At 32.5% G+C, this 12,771-nt stretch overlaps 1 protein-coding gene across 1 annotated transcript; it reads right to left on the minus strand.

Annotated features, from left to right (window-relative positions):
• Positions 1 to 2,863: 2,863 nt before the first annotated feature.
• On the minus strand, positions 2,864 to 12,072 carry LOC127120964 (uncharacterized). The gene is made up of 15 exons (XM_051051591.1): positions 11,673 to 12,072; positions 11,456 to 11,583; positions 11,247 to 11,367; positions 8,359 to 8,515; positions 8,206 to 8,284; positions 6,970 to 7,010; positions 6,749 to 6,865; positions 5,629 to 5,709; positions 4,354 to 4,416; positions 4,229 to 4,280; positions 3,921 to 3,995; positions 3,782 to 3,829; positions 3,549 to 3,584; positions 3,383 to 3,457; positions 2,864 to 3,256 (listed from the first exon to the last, which is right to left on the minus strand). The coding sequence occupies exons 1-15, from the start codon at positions 11,830 to 11,832 to the stop codon at positions 3,194 to 3,196; spliced, it is 1,296 nt and encodes a 431-aa protein (XP_050907548.1). The 5' UTR covers positions 11,833 to 12,072; the 3' UTR covers positions 2,864 to 3,193.
• Positions 12,073 to 12,771: the final 699 nt, after the last annotated feature.

Genomic DNA, 12,771 nt, shown 5'->3' on the forward strand with positions numbered 1-12,771 from the left:
TTATAATTAATCCACATCAACAAATCACATATCATGGCAAGCCAATATGAAACACTTTATTTCCTACCAAATAATACTTCTTTTAGTTGGTACCATTTCTTTTACTTTTGGTCATATATCTAATAGTTCTTCACACATTATCCATTTTATCAAGTATTAAATTTCAATTTTTTCTTATTTAAAGGATATTAACAAATTTTCCAGATGAAGATTACTGAAGTTCATTTTTTAATCCATCACATACTACAATAGGTTAACAAGTTTTCTAACAATCTATACATACACATGAATCTAATAGATTTTTTAATTATATTTATATTTTCTATAATTTAAATAAACACCCAAAATATATATAATTATTTATTATCTCCGATAAATATTTTAAATATAAATTATAAAAGTATTTTTACATTCATTCATTATTTTATCTATTCATTTATTTTATTTTCTTATTTATTATTTATCAATATAATTAATTAATTTTTTTCATTCATTATTTTATCTATTCATTTATTTTATTTTCTTATTTATTATTTATCAATGTAATTAATTATTTTTTTTCATTCATCATTTTGTTTTTGTTTTTTCGTGTGTATATATATATATATATATATATATATATATATATATATATATATATATATATATATATATATATATATATTATTTTTTTAAGAGTTAAGGATTAGAATCAAAAATCTGATTCTATCCATAAACCGAGAGATGAAGATGTTTTCAATTTTCAAGGAAATTCCAAAAAGAAAAAAATCATCAAGAAACTCAACAAGTTGATTCAACTATTGAAAGATAAAGAAATGAGTTCAAGAATTATGGAAGAATCTTCGACAATTTCATCAAAGAGCTCTTTTGAAGAAAAGAAATAAAAATATATGAATCTATGTGCTTGGTATATTAATGAAGTGATCCAAGATGGTGAAGCTTATGATAGCTAATATGCAAGTCAACTATTATTTGTTTAGTTTTGACGATGACAACACTTAAAGTCAAGAGATTGTTGAAGATAGCGTAAGAGGTCAAAGATGCACAAGATAGTTGACCAAGCTATCCTCAAATCAAGCTAGACATTTGCTTAAAGTCAACATTATAGTCCAACAACTCTCAAGAAGGCTTAAGGTTTATGATCGACAGTGGTTTTAACTGACGATGGTAATTAAAATACAGATATCTCAAATCTCATCAAGAAGATTCAAGACTCTTGTTCGATACTAAAGTCAAAGATAATAATGCCAAGACTTGATGCTCAAATAGGAGACATTTTGCAATTGCCTAATCAATTAGATCTTTAACCTAATCGATTAGAAGATGGATAATTGAGTATATAATCGATTGTGGCAGTCACTTAATGATCGGTAATGACTCTCTATCCAAACCTTTCATTTTTAGTATCAACAATCGATTATTTGCATTGTCAAACCAATTAGCCTAATCAGTTAGGTCATTAATTTGTCCCATGGATTATTTTCAAATTTACACCGTATTTTGACCTATACATCGATAGCTTCTTTATCATTTCAAAAACATCCGGAAAATGTGAAAAATCTCACTTTTCATTTCTCTCATAATCTCTCTAAACCGTCTCTCTTTGATTCGTGAGCTTCGTCATTGAAAAAACTTTCTTTTAGTTCGTGGAAATCAACAAGTGAAAATGTCCACAACTATTATTAAGGGTTCAAGATTAGTCTCATAAATATATTTGTTCGATTCATGGTCAACCCGTGTTAAACTCCAATTCGATTCGGAGGATGGTCAATTTAAAAAATTGTCTTGGTTCAAGATCAGCCTATACAAAATCGTTGTTTGGTGTGAAGACTAATTACTTCAAGCTTGTTCATTGTTTGGATTAAAACTAACTTCTTCAAGCCTATTCAATGTTTGGATTAAAGACTAACCCCTTCAATCCATATTCGTTGTTTGGTTTGAAGTTATCCTAAAACTTCATTTTCTTTTATAAGGGGGTCCGTGAGCATAACCTTCTAAAAACTCTTAAGACATGGTGGATATTTTCAAGATCAATTCTTAGGGACAAAATTAAGTCTTCTTAATCAAACCTGTATAATTTTTTTGTATTATTTTTCTTCCTTTATCTTTTTTATTTTTCATACATTCTCACAAAATATTTTGACTTAAATACACTTGTGTTCCTCCTATTTTATTATTTTTAACTTTTTGATCTTCTATTTCAAAACCTAACTTTTGGTCTCTCAATTTTACTTTACTTGAGATATATTTTTATCTCTTTCACTTTTGCAGACTTGGCAGGGACTAGGATATAAATAGAACATAAAATTTATTTTTAATAACGTGATAATTATGATTAGAATAATTTATTAATTCATATTTTTTATAAAATAAATTAATAGTTAATTGTTTTTAAATCAATTAATTAAAATTTAGAATTAACTTTTGAGCCTAAAACTCATTTCATTATTGCATTAATCAAAGACTCAAGATGAAAATGGAGAAAGTATAAATGAGGTTCATATAAACATTAATAACATTTGTTAAAAATCAATGTGGAACTTTAATGAAGAAAAAAAAAGTTCTTATTCTCTTAGACTTCAATAAATCCATCTTCTTGGACATACAAAGTTCCAATTCATATCCTCATCATCTCTTTTCTAGCACAAACGTGCATCCAAGTTTTAAATTGTAATAATTAACATGTTGTTGTGGCTTGGAGTACTAAAATTGACATATTGGCTTGATATTAAATTTGTAATATATCAATTTTGGTAGTTATTTTAATTACTGTGTATATCCATTAAATGCATTTTTTAAATCAAAACATTTTATTTTATTTTGGTATGGACAAAAAATGTTAATAACTATCAAAAAGAAAAACTTTCACACCCAGTATCGATATTTTATTAGTTGAAGTTTGTAATTAAAATTTTAATGGTTCTCAGATTTTCTTTTAATACCTGAATGCCATATCATTCCCATATTGTTCTTCATCAAACATTGTCATACCATTCACATATTGTTCTTCATCAAACAATGTGCTCCTATAAGGATTTCTTTTTTTGCCAGTAAAACGGTCGACTTCATACAGCCCAGCCCTTTACAGAAATCAATTGAACACGTCTCAATCTTGGCATGAGTAATTGAAACTTTTGTCTTTAATAAGAATAAAATTACTAGCATATCAATCGGTTTCTACAGCATTTTTGTATCAGTCCTCCAACTGCACAGGCTCTGTGACAGGAGGTATACAATCTACCTTATACCGTAGCACCTACAATCCATATAAAATAACATTCATCAGAAAATCTTACATGTTTATTCCATGGCTAATTATCTACCTTCTAATAGGAATAAATGAGTTACAAAACTTCAAAGAAATGCAAGACATGCTAAATACCTTTCTAAAAAAAGTTGAATGTGTGTTGTCCCATATCAGTTTATAGCTTCCAGCCATTAATGTGCAGAAGTTACCCTAAAATTACCATGTATGAAATTAAAGACAAATATTTACACATCAAATGCCTAGTGAAGCATACAAGTTGCAACAAACATGGCGGACTCACTTGGTCAGACTCGTATCGCCGGTGAGGCAACATCAGCTGTGTCAACCAATCAGTCATCATGAGAATGAAAAATGGAAAAACAGACATGGGTTAAGAGAACAAAACACAATACAGAACTGAATAATGGACTGGGTATGAGCCTAACGGATTCAAGATAAGAATGTGCAATAAAGATTAACAAGGCTTCTGATAATCTAAAGTAACCAAATTACGGAAATGACATTCAAACTTACAGTCTTTTCCCCAGTAGGACTTACAAACTCCAAACTAAATCCAATATCCTGACAATAAACAAAAACAAGTTCACTGTAGAAGGACGTCTGAGGAATATCATGACAACTTGCACGCACAAATAAATTGTAGCAGCAATACCATATTTATCTTGCCTTGTACTAGAGAAAAGTCCCATGCAATATACGAGTTTACTGAGTCCACTGAGAGTATAACCTGAGATTCAAATATTATCGTAAATTTTCATAAATTAAAAGCAGCATAATGCAAACCATTTTTAAAAATAACAATGAACACAGCTGAGTCACAGATTCAATTATCAACAGGAAATTTATAAACTGTTACGTGTTATGTACAACAGGATGCATAATTTATAAATTAAACAACAATTATTTGTCATTCTTGTAGAAAAAGATGTTACTAAAATTTTACAAGCCTTGTAAATATACCTCAAAAGTTTTCCCAGCTGGAACACTTGCCTCTTTGAAGTCATCAATTTTACTGAAAAGGACAAATTTTAATATTGGCTTGAAAATAGTAAAAATCATACAGAAAAGCAAGATTTTCCATTTACCTTACTTCCACTGCACCGGCAACATCTGCTGGAATGAAGAAAGGCGAGTTTGCAAAGACCCCACTGATCAAAATTACTAGTAAGTTAATCAACAAGAAATAAAATTCTAGTAACACAAATGAAAACAATGACAGATTTTCATTCACACTAGGTTTAAAATTAGCATACTACTCTTTTTAATAATATATTACAAATTGTAGCATTCATCAATCCAATTATTATTTAAAAGCTAATACGTAACAAATCAAAGACTAATGTTTAGAGAAACTAAAGAGTGTATTAAGTGTGAGTGTGTTTCCATAAAAAGAGTTAATCCTGACCATACAATTAATCCTAATAATAAGATTTAATTCGAACAAACTTTACTATCTAATTATGGTTGATATACTGTGTTTGTGGGATTTGTACGAAGTGAGACAGTCATGAGGGTTAAAAGAGTAAATCCCAACCTTTGGACCTACCAATAGATGGTTAAGCATATTTTACATTATGACACACTCCATCTTATTGGAGCATACAAGTCATATATGCACCAAACTTGTTACAAATAGATTCCACTCAAGGTTCTCTAAGAGCTTTAATAAACATATCAACCAGTTGATCATTAGAGGTAGAGCTGCCAAAATTGGTAATACTTTCTCCTAAAAGAACTTTATCTCTCACAAAGGTCAGGCGATCTATGAGTTTAGTTCTTTTACGAAAAACAGGGTTGGAAGCAATATGTAGCTTGATTGTCACAAATTAGTTTCATTGCCTTGACATCTAAGTTTAGTTGAAGTAACTGTCTCGGCTATGTGAGTTCACAAGTTGTAACTACAATGGCACGATACTCTGCTTCTGCACTCGAAGTCGAACGTGTGAATATGCTCGGCTTCTTGATCTACCATGAGATCAAATTACCTCCAACAGGCAACAACTCATATTAGGTGATGTCAAGGTGAAGAAACTAATTTGCGACAACCAAATTGCACTACATATTACTTCCAACCCAGTTTCTCACAAAATAAATCAACTGTGAGAGATAAATTTCTTTCAAGACATTATTTAACTTTAATCTTGACCATCAATGTATGGCTGAATGGTTTGAATTTACTTCTCTGGTATGAAAATAAATAACACTCTAAATATATAAAACTATGTGTGGATGTAGATAATTTCAATAAATTGTGCATGAAAATCAATGTTCCTTGAAAAAGAACAGATTTAAAACGAGCATCAATGTTATTAGAACAGAAAATTAAAGAATGAGCTGCATCAACTCGAGCATTATTATACCTAATAAATGTGATGAACCTCTCAAACTCCATGGTGTAGACATCAACAGCTTGTTCCAAGACAGCAAACTGTTCCCTTTTTCTAACAAATTATACCCACAGAGAGAAGACAGGGGGGTTAAAAGTGCTCTACATTGTAGAAGAATATAAGAACACCACAACTGTTAAAGAATCAAACTAAAAAAGCCCCTCAATTATTATAAATAGTAGCCGAATTCCTCCAGAGGCTGTAAGCAGATACAAAGGGAAGTAATATGCATAGTTATATACCACCATGAAGTAACTTTTAAACATACATGAAATATGAAACATAACTGACCCCCCACCCCCCACCCCCAAAAAAAGATAACAAGAAACATCTTCACAAAACTTGATCCTCCCTCTATTGATATTATTTAGCCCCTAAAATCTTCTATAAACATAACATATCCTGAACCTGACAACTCAAACCCGAACAACTAGTAGTTGTTACATTCAACTAGTTAGTTACATAAACAAACAATAAAAAATCAGCATATTTACTAATAATGGCCAAAATCCAAGCCAAGACAATCATAGCCAAAACTAGCATGTAGTTACCCCGATGATGTCTGCAGCTGTAAGAAGTAGACATGGCATACGTCTATTATAGCAGATCATCCACAAAGAAGTACTACATTTCAAATCCACAACAAAAATATTCCTTGTCCAATCTACTATATTGAGTAAAACTCTTAAGTTTTGTTTGGGAGTTTGGAGGGGAGGGGAGGACTTCTAAAAAAGGAAAGGACCTAGTTATCTTTACATTTTATGCACTTAATTTTCCCTATATTGTACTACATTCCTTACCTAGAATCAACTTGGTTCTACTTGTTTCAATCAATATATCAGCCTTCTTTCATGCAATTTCTATTTTCTATTGTTTCATCCCTTTAGATGATAAATTTATCATATCAAGATCATCCTATTTAGATTACATCTCTCGTGGGTGTGTGCATGTGTGGGTTCGTCCATAGTGGGTGTGTGTCCATAGCAATGACGCAAGGTATCTCACAATTTCTTATACCAATAAATAGAACTAAGAACATCACAATCAAACATAAAGTTTGGCATTAAAAAACCAAAGATTCAAGGAATCTCACAATTTCTTATACTCATATCGTGCCCACGATAATGAAAGGAAGAACCGGACATAAAGAATCATTGAGGTGAGGCTGTATAAAGGTGGTCCATAGCGATGACGTTGCTCCTCCATGGGCCTACCAGTAGATAGGAGTTATCAAGTAATTGTTATTCACACACACATAAAGTGCAGATATAAAAAAGAAAGCTTGAACAACATTGAAAAAGAGATATTTTGTACCCGTCATCGTCATTGATCTGCCTTGTAAAATCAAGCAATACCTGTAACTCAAATTGAACAGTCATTTAGAATATCAACAAATCATCAGTCAAAAGAACCGGTACCAAAAGACAATAATCTAAACAATAACATTTGTCTAAATTCATCATAAGTATCATCACATTGGTTATATTAGTCATGAATCAACCTATACCTGTTACCAAGGAAGGAGGAATCAAGAGAGATGTAATTAAATCTATGAATCGACATTCTTGTCACACCTGTAGATCTGTTGAAAATTTGGTGAAAATAACTAGTAGGTTGTTAAAGAATAGTGCACACGTGACACATGTATTTGTTGATGCCTATTCCTGATAGGCTTGGACATTATGCTTTAAAGCACAAACCTAATGCCCTCGTAATGTTTGTTCAAATACATGCTTGTTTACAACCTAATAAACAAGTAAAAGTTCTTGAAGCAAACTGGGGTAAGTTAAGACCTATCTCCAAAGGACAGTGCGGAAGATAAGAATGTAGAATATCTACTCCCTAACTTGAGGGGAAGTATGGAAAATCTGTATTTTTTAGGAATGTATATATGAGGAGTTGTAACTAAGCTCACATTATCTTGCAATTAGTGTAGATTCCCTTAATTAAGAGATTATTATATTTTATGTTAGGGATTCAACACATCGACTCTATATGTACTATTCATTTGAGGAATTAATCAGTAGTTACCCTACAATTTTCCATACATATGATGGCTATCAAGGCATGTGAAGCTACTAAAGGATGATACTACAACGAAGACAATTAACCAGAGTTGAAACACAATTTCCAAAAGAAAACTTCACCTACGGAAAGTGGTTCCACCAGGCTTATGTTGAATATCATTGTCTCTCATGAAGCTCTAAATATCATGTTGAGAAGGACGAAACAAAAGTAGAAGCTTTATTATATAGTTAAAATGTCATAATTACAAGAATTAAAAAACCCTAATTACCGTAATTTCAATATATATTTACCCTATTAATGTCATTTATACATATTCCAACACAAACTGTTACGTCCATATTACAAATACCTGAAGCATTAAGCTAGGCGCGTTAAATTCAAAACATTGAAATTAAGTTATGAATAAGCCAAAACAAGTTGCATAAGCTGATTTAAGTAGCAGTCTGAGAGAATAAATTCCAAACCAAAAACAAAAGAAGGAAAGTAAGAAAGAGGCCTTGTATTGAAAATTCAAGATAATACCTCAGGAACTCCAACTAGGTACTTCACGAGGGTTTTATAGACTCCTGTTGCAGAGCCAAGCTGAGCTAATTGCCTTCTCCTATGACCCATAAGTGGTTTAATATATTTCTTATTTATCCATGCACATTTAACTAGACATGAGTGGAGTCTTACCTGTCCATTTGTTGTTTCCACAGAAGAGCATATCGATCATGTATGCTACCACCAGAATTCACCAAAGCATCTACCTCTGCTTGTTTATTCCTCTCTGAGCGTTCCCGTTGTTGTCTGAGGAGAGTTCCTCGAAAATCTTGAGGCAGATATGTCATAACTACATATACAATTGGTCAAGTTAGAGAATAAGATTGAGTGGACCAAGTATTCCAAATAAACAACTTACTACTGAATCTGGACAAAATATGAGCTAACTGTTATATGCATAATAAACAAGGACACATGTTGCAATATATTTAAATGCCGCACAGCTGTTAATAAGAATCTCAAAAATCTCACGTGGCAGGGGTTGTTTGTGTCATTTTAAGTATGTTCCTTTCCTATAGATGAAATTATCAAGTTTTGGTTTTAGTCGCTATAAAGTTAAAATTCCAATCATAGTCCTTAATTTTATAGATGAAGGTGGAAATGGAAGTAGAAGATGAACCTGTCCACTTTGCAGGTGAAGGTGGAAGTGGAACCATATTATGACCTGCTATGACTTAAGTGCCAGAAAGTGCTTCAAATCTCAGATTCAACTTTTAAGCACCAGATTCAAAGTTTTGAGTGCCAGTTCAATAGCGCTTAAGAGGTTGAAAATTTCGAAGACAAAAAGTCTACAACTAACAAATAAAAGGTGGTCTAAACTCCAAATTTGAATTTTAAGGGGACTAAAACTGCAATTCAAAATTGTATAGGGACGAAAAAAAACCTACTTAAAGTTAGACAGACAACACCTGCATGTGGGAGAACAGAATTACTAAGGACTTTGAAAATGATAATGCTGTAAAATAAAGATACTCTCTTATATTCCAATAGCCATAATGGTATCCACCATGAACTGATATATAACTCTCAGAATTTGGGTTGGGCCTAACTCATCCCTACAAAACCGGCTTTTAAGGTGAGGATTGCCCACACTTATAAACACAACACAGGCAAGCCAAAGTGTCGCAATTAAAGCAACTAGGGGCAGACCGTAATTAAGGCGGAAAGTCCAACAATAACCATTATCTCTTGTTCCAGACTATTTTACACAATTCAAATAGGAAACCGGGCATTATCTGACACAAACAACATGATCCAACACATAGCAGCAAGATACTGTTAACTGATTATAGACATTAACGATAGAAAAACTAACAATAATAATAAACTATCTAAGTAGCTTATAGAAGAAATTGAATTACAAATCCGTCAACTCTTCTAATACATAGTTCTTTAAAAGACGCTCTTCAAGTCTAAGGCTTTTTTCTCAGCACTTCTTGAACCAAACTAATTACACCACGACTACTCCTTTGCCCTATATACACATGTTACTGATGTAGTGTTGTTTCAAGATGCCCACAAAGACAGACAATATAAATAATGATATGCGAAGAGTTAGAAACAAAAGCAAAATAAAAGTAAGCAAATGAACTTTTTGATAGAACCCATAAAATCAAGTTAACGAAACTGTATACTATTGAATAATAAGATAAGCTCGAGAGTTGTGTAGTGGTGGAAAATGGTAAAGAAAGAATAACTCTCCAAACAAACTCTAACAATATTTCTCAATAACTAATTTGCTCCCCATCCCTCTCTCTCATAAGAGTATTACCCTAACATCATCACTAATTCACTACCAAGTCATTAAATAAAACATATTCTCTCCCACATGGCCCCACTTTCTTCTAGAATATGTCTAGGTATCCTATCAATGCCACTCTTAAAAAATAGACTTGTCCTCAAAATTGGACTTGGGACATTGATCTTCTAAACAAATCTTTTTTTTTTCAATTTACACCTTCAAATGGTGAGTGCTACTGTGACATAAGTCATTCTCTAGCTTGGGTTAGACAGGGATCTTGTAGTGGCTAAAAATCGTTTTGTTAGTGTTCCACGGCTTGAAGTATCATGATTTGACGGAATTCCTCCATCTTTTGTGGCAAGGAGTTCTCCAATACATCGATTCGCACATCCAGTGCATCCAATCATTACGACATTTCCGTGAGAACTCTGGTGACTTGACTGAGATTGCGACTTTGTTGGCTTCTCTTGATAATCCGAAAAAGTCATACTAGTGATAGCGCCCGTAAAATCAATGCAACAAGATTGTACATTATTGAATGGTAAAGATGAGCTCAAGAACTCAATAATGGTGGAAAATGATAAAGAAAGGATAAACTAGAGTTCAAAAAGTCCTAACCACAGCAATAGACTCCTAACAAACTCTAACAATGTTGATTTGCTCCCTACCCCTCTCTCTTATAACAATATTTCCCTTATATAAGTGTCACGTCATTAACTAACATATGTTCTCCCACAGGGCGCCACTTTCTTCTAGAATGTATCTAGATGTCCTATCACTTTTTCACAGCCAACAACAACAATCAAGTTTTACCCCACTAAATAGGGTCGGTTACATGGATCAAATTTCGTCACAATGTTCTATTCAGGACCATGTTTCTATCCAATTCATTAATCTCGAGATCTTTCTTAATAACTTCTCTTACAGTTTTTCTAGGTTTTCTTCTACCTCTAACTGTTTGCCTTCACTTCATTTGATCTACTCTCTTTACTATTGAATCTACATATTTTCTCTCTACATACCACCTTCAACTTGAGTGGTACCTTTATGTCACATAAAACCCCTGAGACTTTCCTCCATTTCAATCATCCAGCTTGAATTCGATGGTTTACATCCGATACTGCTCCATTATAGGTCATAATAGATAGATCGCTTACATGGTCAACCTCCTCCGAGGCATAAAACCAAATTTATTCTTAGTGGGATGGGTGGGGTTAAAATAAAAACACAGGCAATTAGAAGGTAGTAATTATGTATTGAAAACAAGGCATTGAAGTACCTGTGTTAAATACATGTTCAGCATTTTTTATTTGGAAAGATTCCAAAGTCCTCAAAGTATTATGAAGTTTATCTTTGAGCTTGGGAAGCATAATGGAAAATTCAACATTGTCAGGAGCGGGCTGCATCAAGAAAATAGGTGTTGTGAGCATCAAGAAATACTGTTTTAAAATGAATGATGATGTTAAGGAGAAGTAATGAAGTCGGTACCGGGTGTGGGCAATTAGAAGGTTCAAGTAAAAAAATAGTTTCTTCAATGTATTCTCGATTCTTCCACATATTTTCATCAATCTTATGCGGAGGTTGGGTCTGAGCTTCATTTATTAACGTGGTTTCTCCTGGAATGAGAAAGAGAGAAACAATTGTTGCAAGCAAGCAAGCATAGATGTATAATAAATAATAATGATGAATGCAGAGAGAGATAAACCATGGATAGGAGGATGTTGAGTGAGCAAATCAGTGGCCATAGAACGAAGCTCGGAAGAAAGGCGAGAGACATCTGGAGAAAGAGGAGTAAAGGGGTGTTGATCGTAGTAAGACGCCAGAAAGGCCCTAGTTATGGGCACCAAACCCTCTGTAGAAGCCATCGGAATCGGAGGTTTCAGATCTCACCCCCTTTCTTTCTTCTATTCAATTCAATTCAATTCAACTTTTATTCCTCTTCACCCGTTTCTTTCTTCTATTCAATTCAACTTTTATTCCTCTTGGATATTCTCTTTACTCCATAGTAAAACTGGATTCGACCCGAGACAATTAGGGGCGTATTGGATTTAGATTGATTAAAACGGAATTACTTTCCAATCTATTTGCTTCTAGATTCTAGGATGCAATTTTCAGACCCACCTTTTTTACAAAGGTGATTATTTTTATTATGTTAAAATTCAATTTAGAGATTCATTTTCGGACTAACATATAAAGGTGAGTTTAGAAATGGGTCTTCGTTTAATTCAAAATTTAAGAAGTTTTACGAAAGTGCATCTTCAAACACGTTTATTTTATATATCTTTTGCAAATTAAAAATAAATTATTTGTTCTTGAATTTAATTGAAATGTATCGACAGTATAAAGATATTTTACACTATTATTTAATTACAACCATTGATTTGTTAAAGAAGTTTGATTTTTATTATAATCACATGTAAAGTAACGGATGATTGTGATGTATTGACAGTGTAAAATCTTTTACGCTGACAGTGCATAACAATTAATCTCTTTGTTCTTTTGCTGCAAATCATTTTCAAACCCCATTTGAGCAAGTTTTTTTAAATTCAGTCACTTCATTCTACTTCATTTGCTGCAAAGTTAATCATTACATTTTCATCCATAACTCTAATTTGGTAAGTTTCTCATTTCATTTTTTTATAGTTTTGACTGATGTTTCAGGTAACATTGGTTATTTAAGATACATTAGAGTGTAATACAATCGAAATAGGTAGATAATATAGTCATGCATTACCATTTGGTTGGAGATTATGGCAGCAATGGGGTTTCTGCATGTCGTTGGTTCATTCGTAGATGCATCTTCG

This window comes from Lathyrus oleraceus, chromosome 2 (genome assembly GCF_024323335.1).
Source record: "Lathyrus oleraceus cultivar Zhongwan6 chromosome 2, CAAS_Psat_ZW6_1.0, whole genome shotgun sequence".
Classification (NCBI taxonomy): domain Eukaryota; kingdom Viridiplantae; phylum Streptophyta; class Magnoliopsida; order Fabales; family Fabaceae; genus Lathyrus; species Lathyrus oleraceus.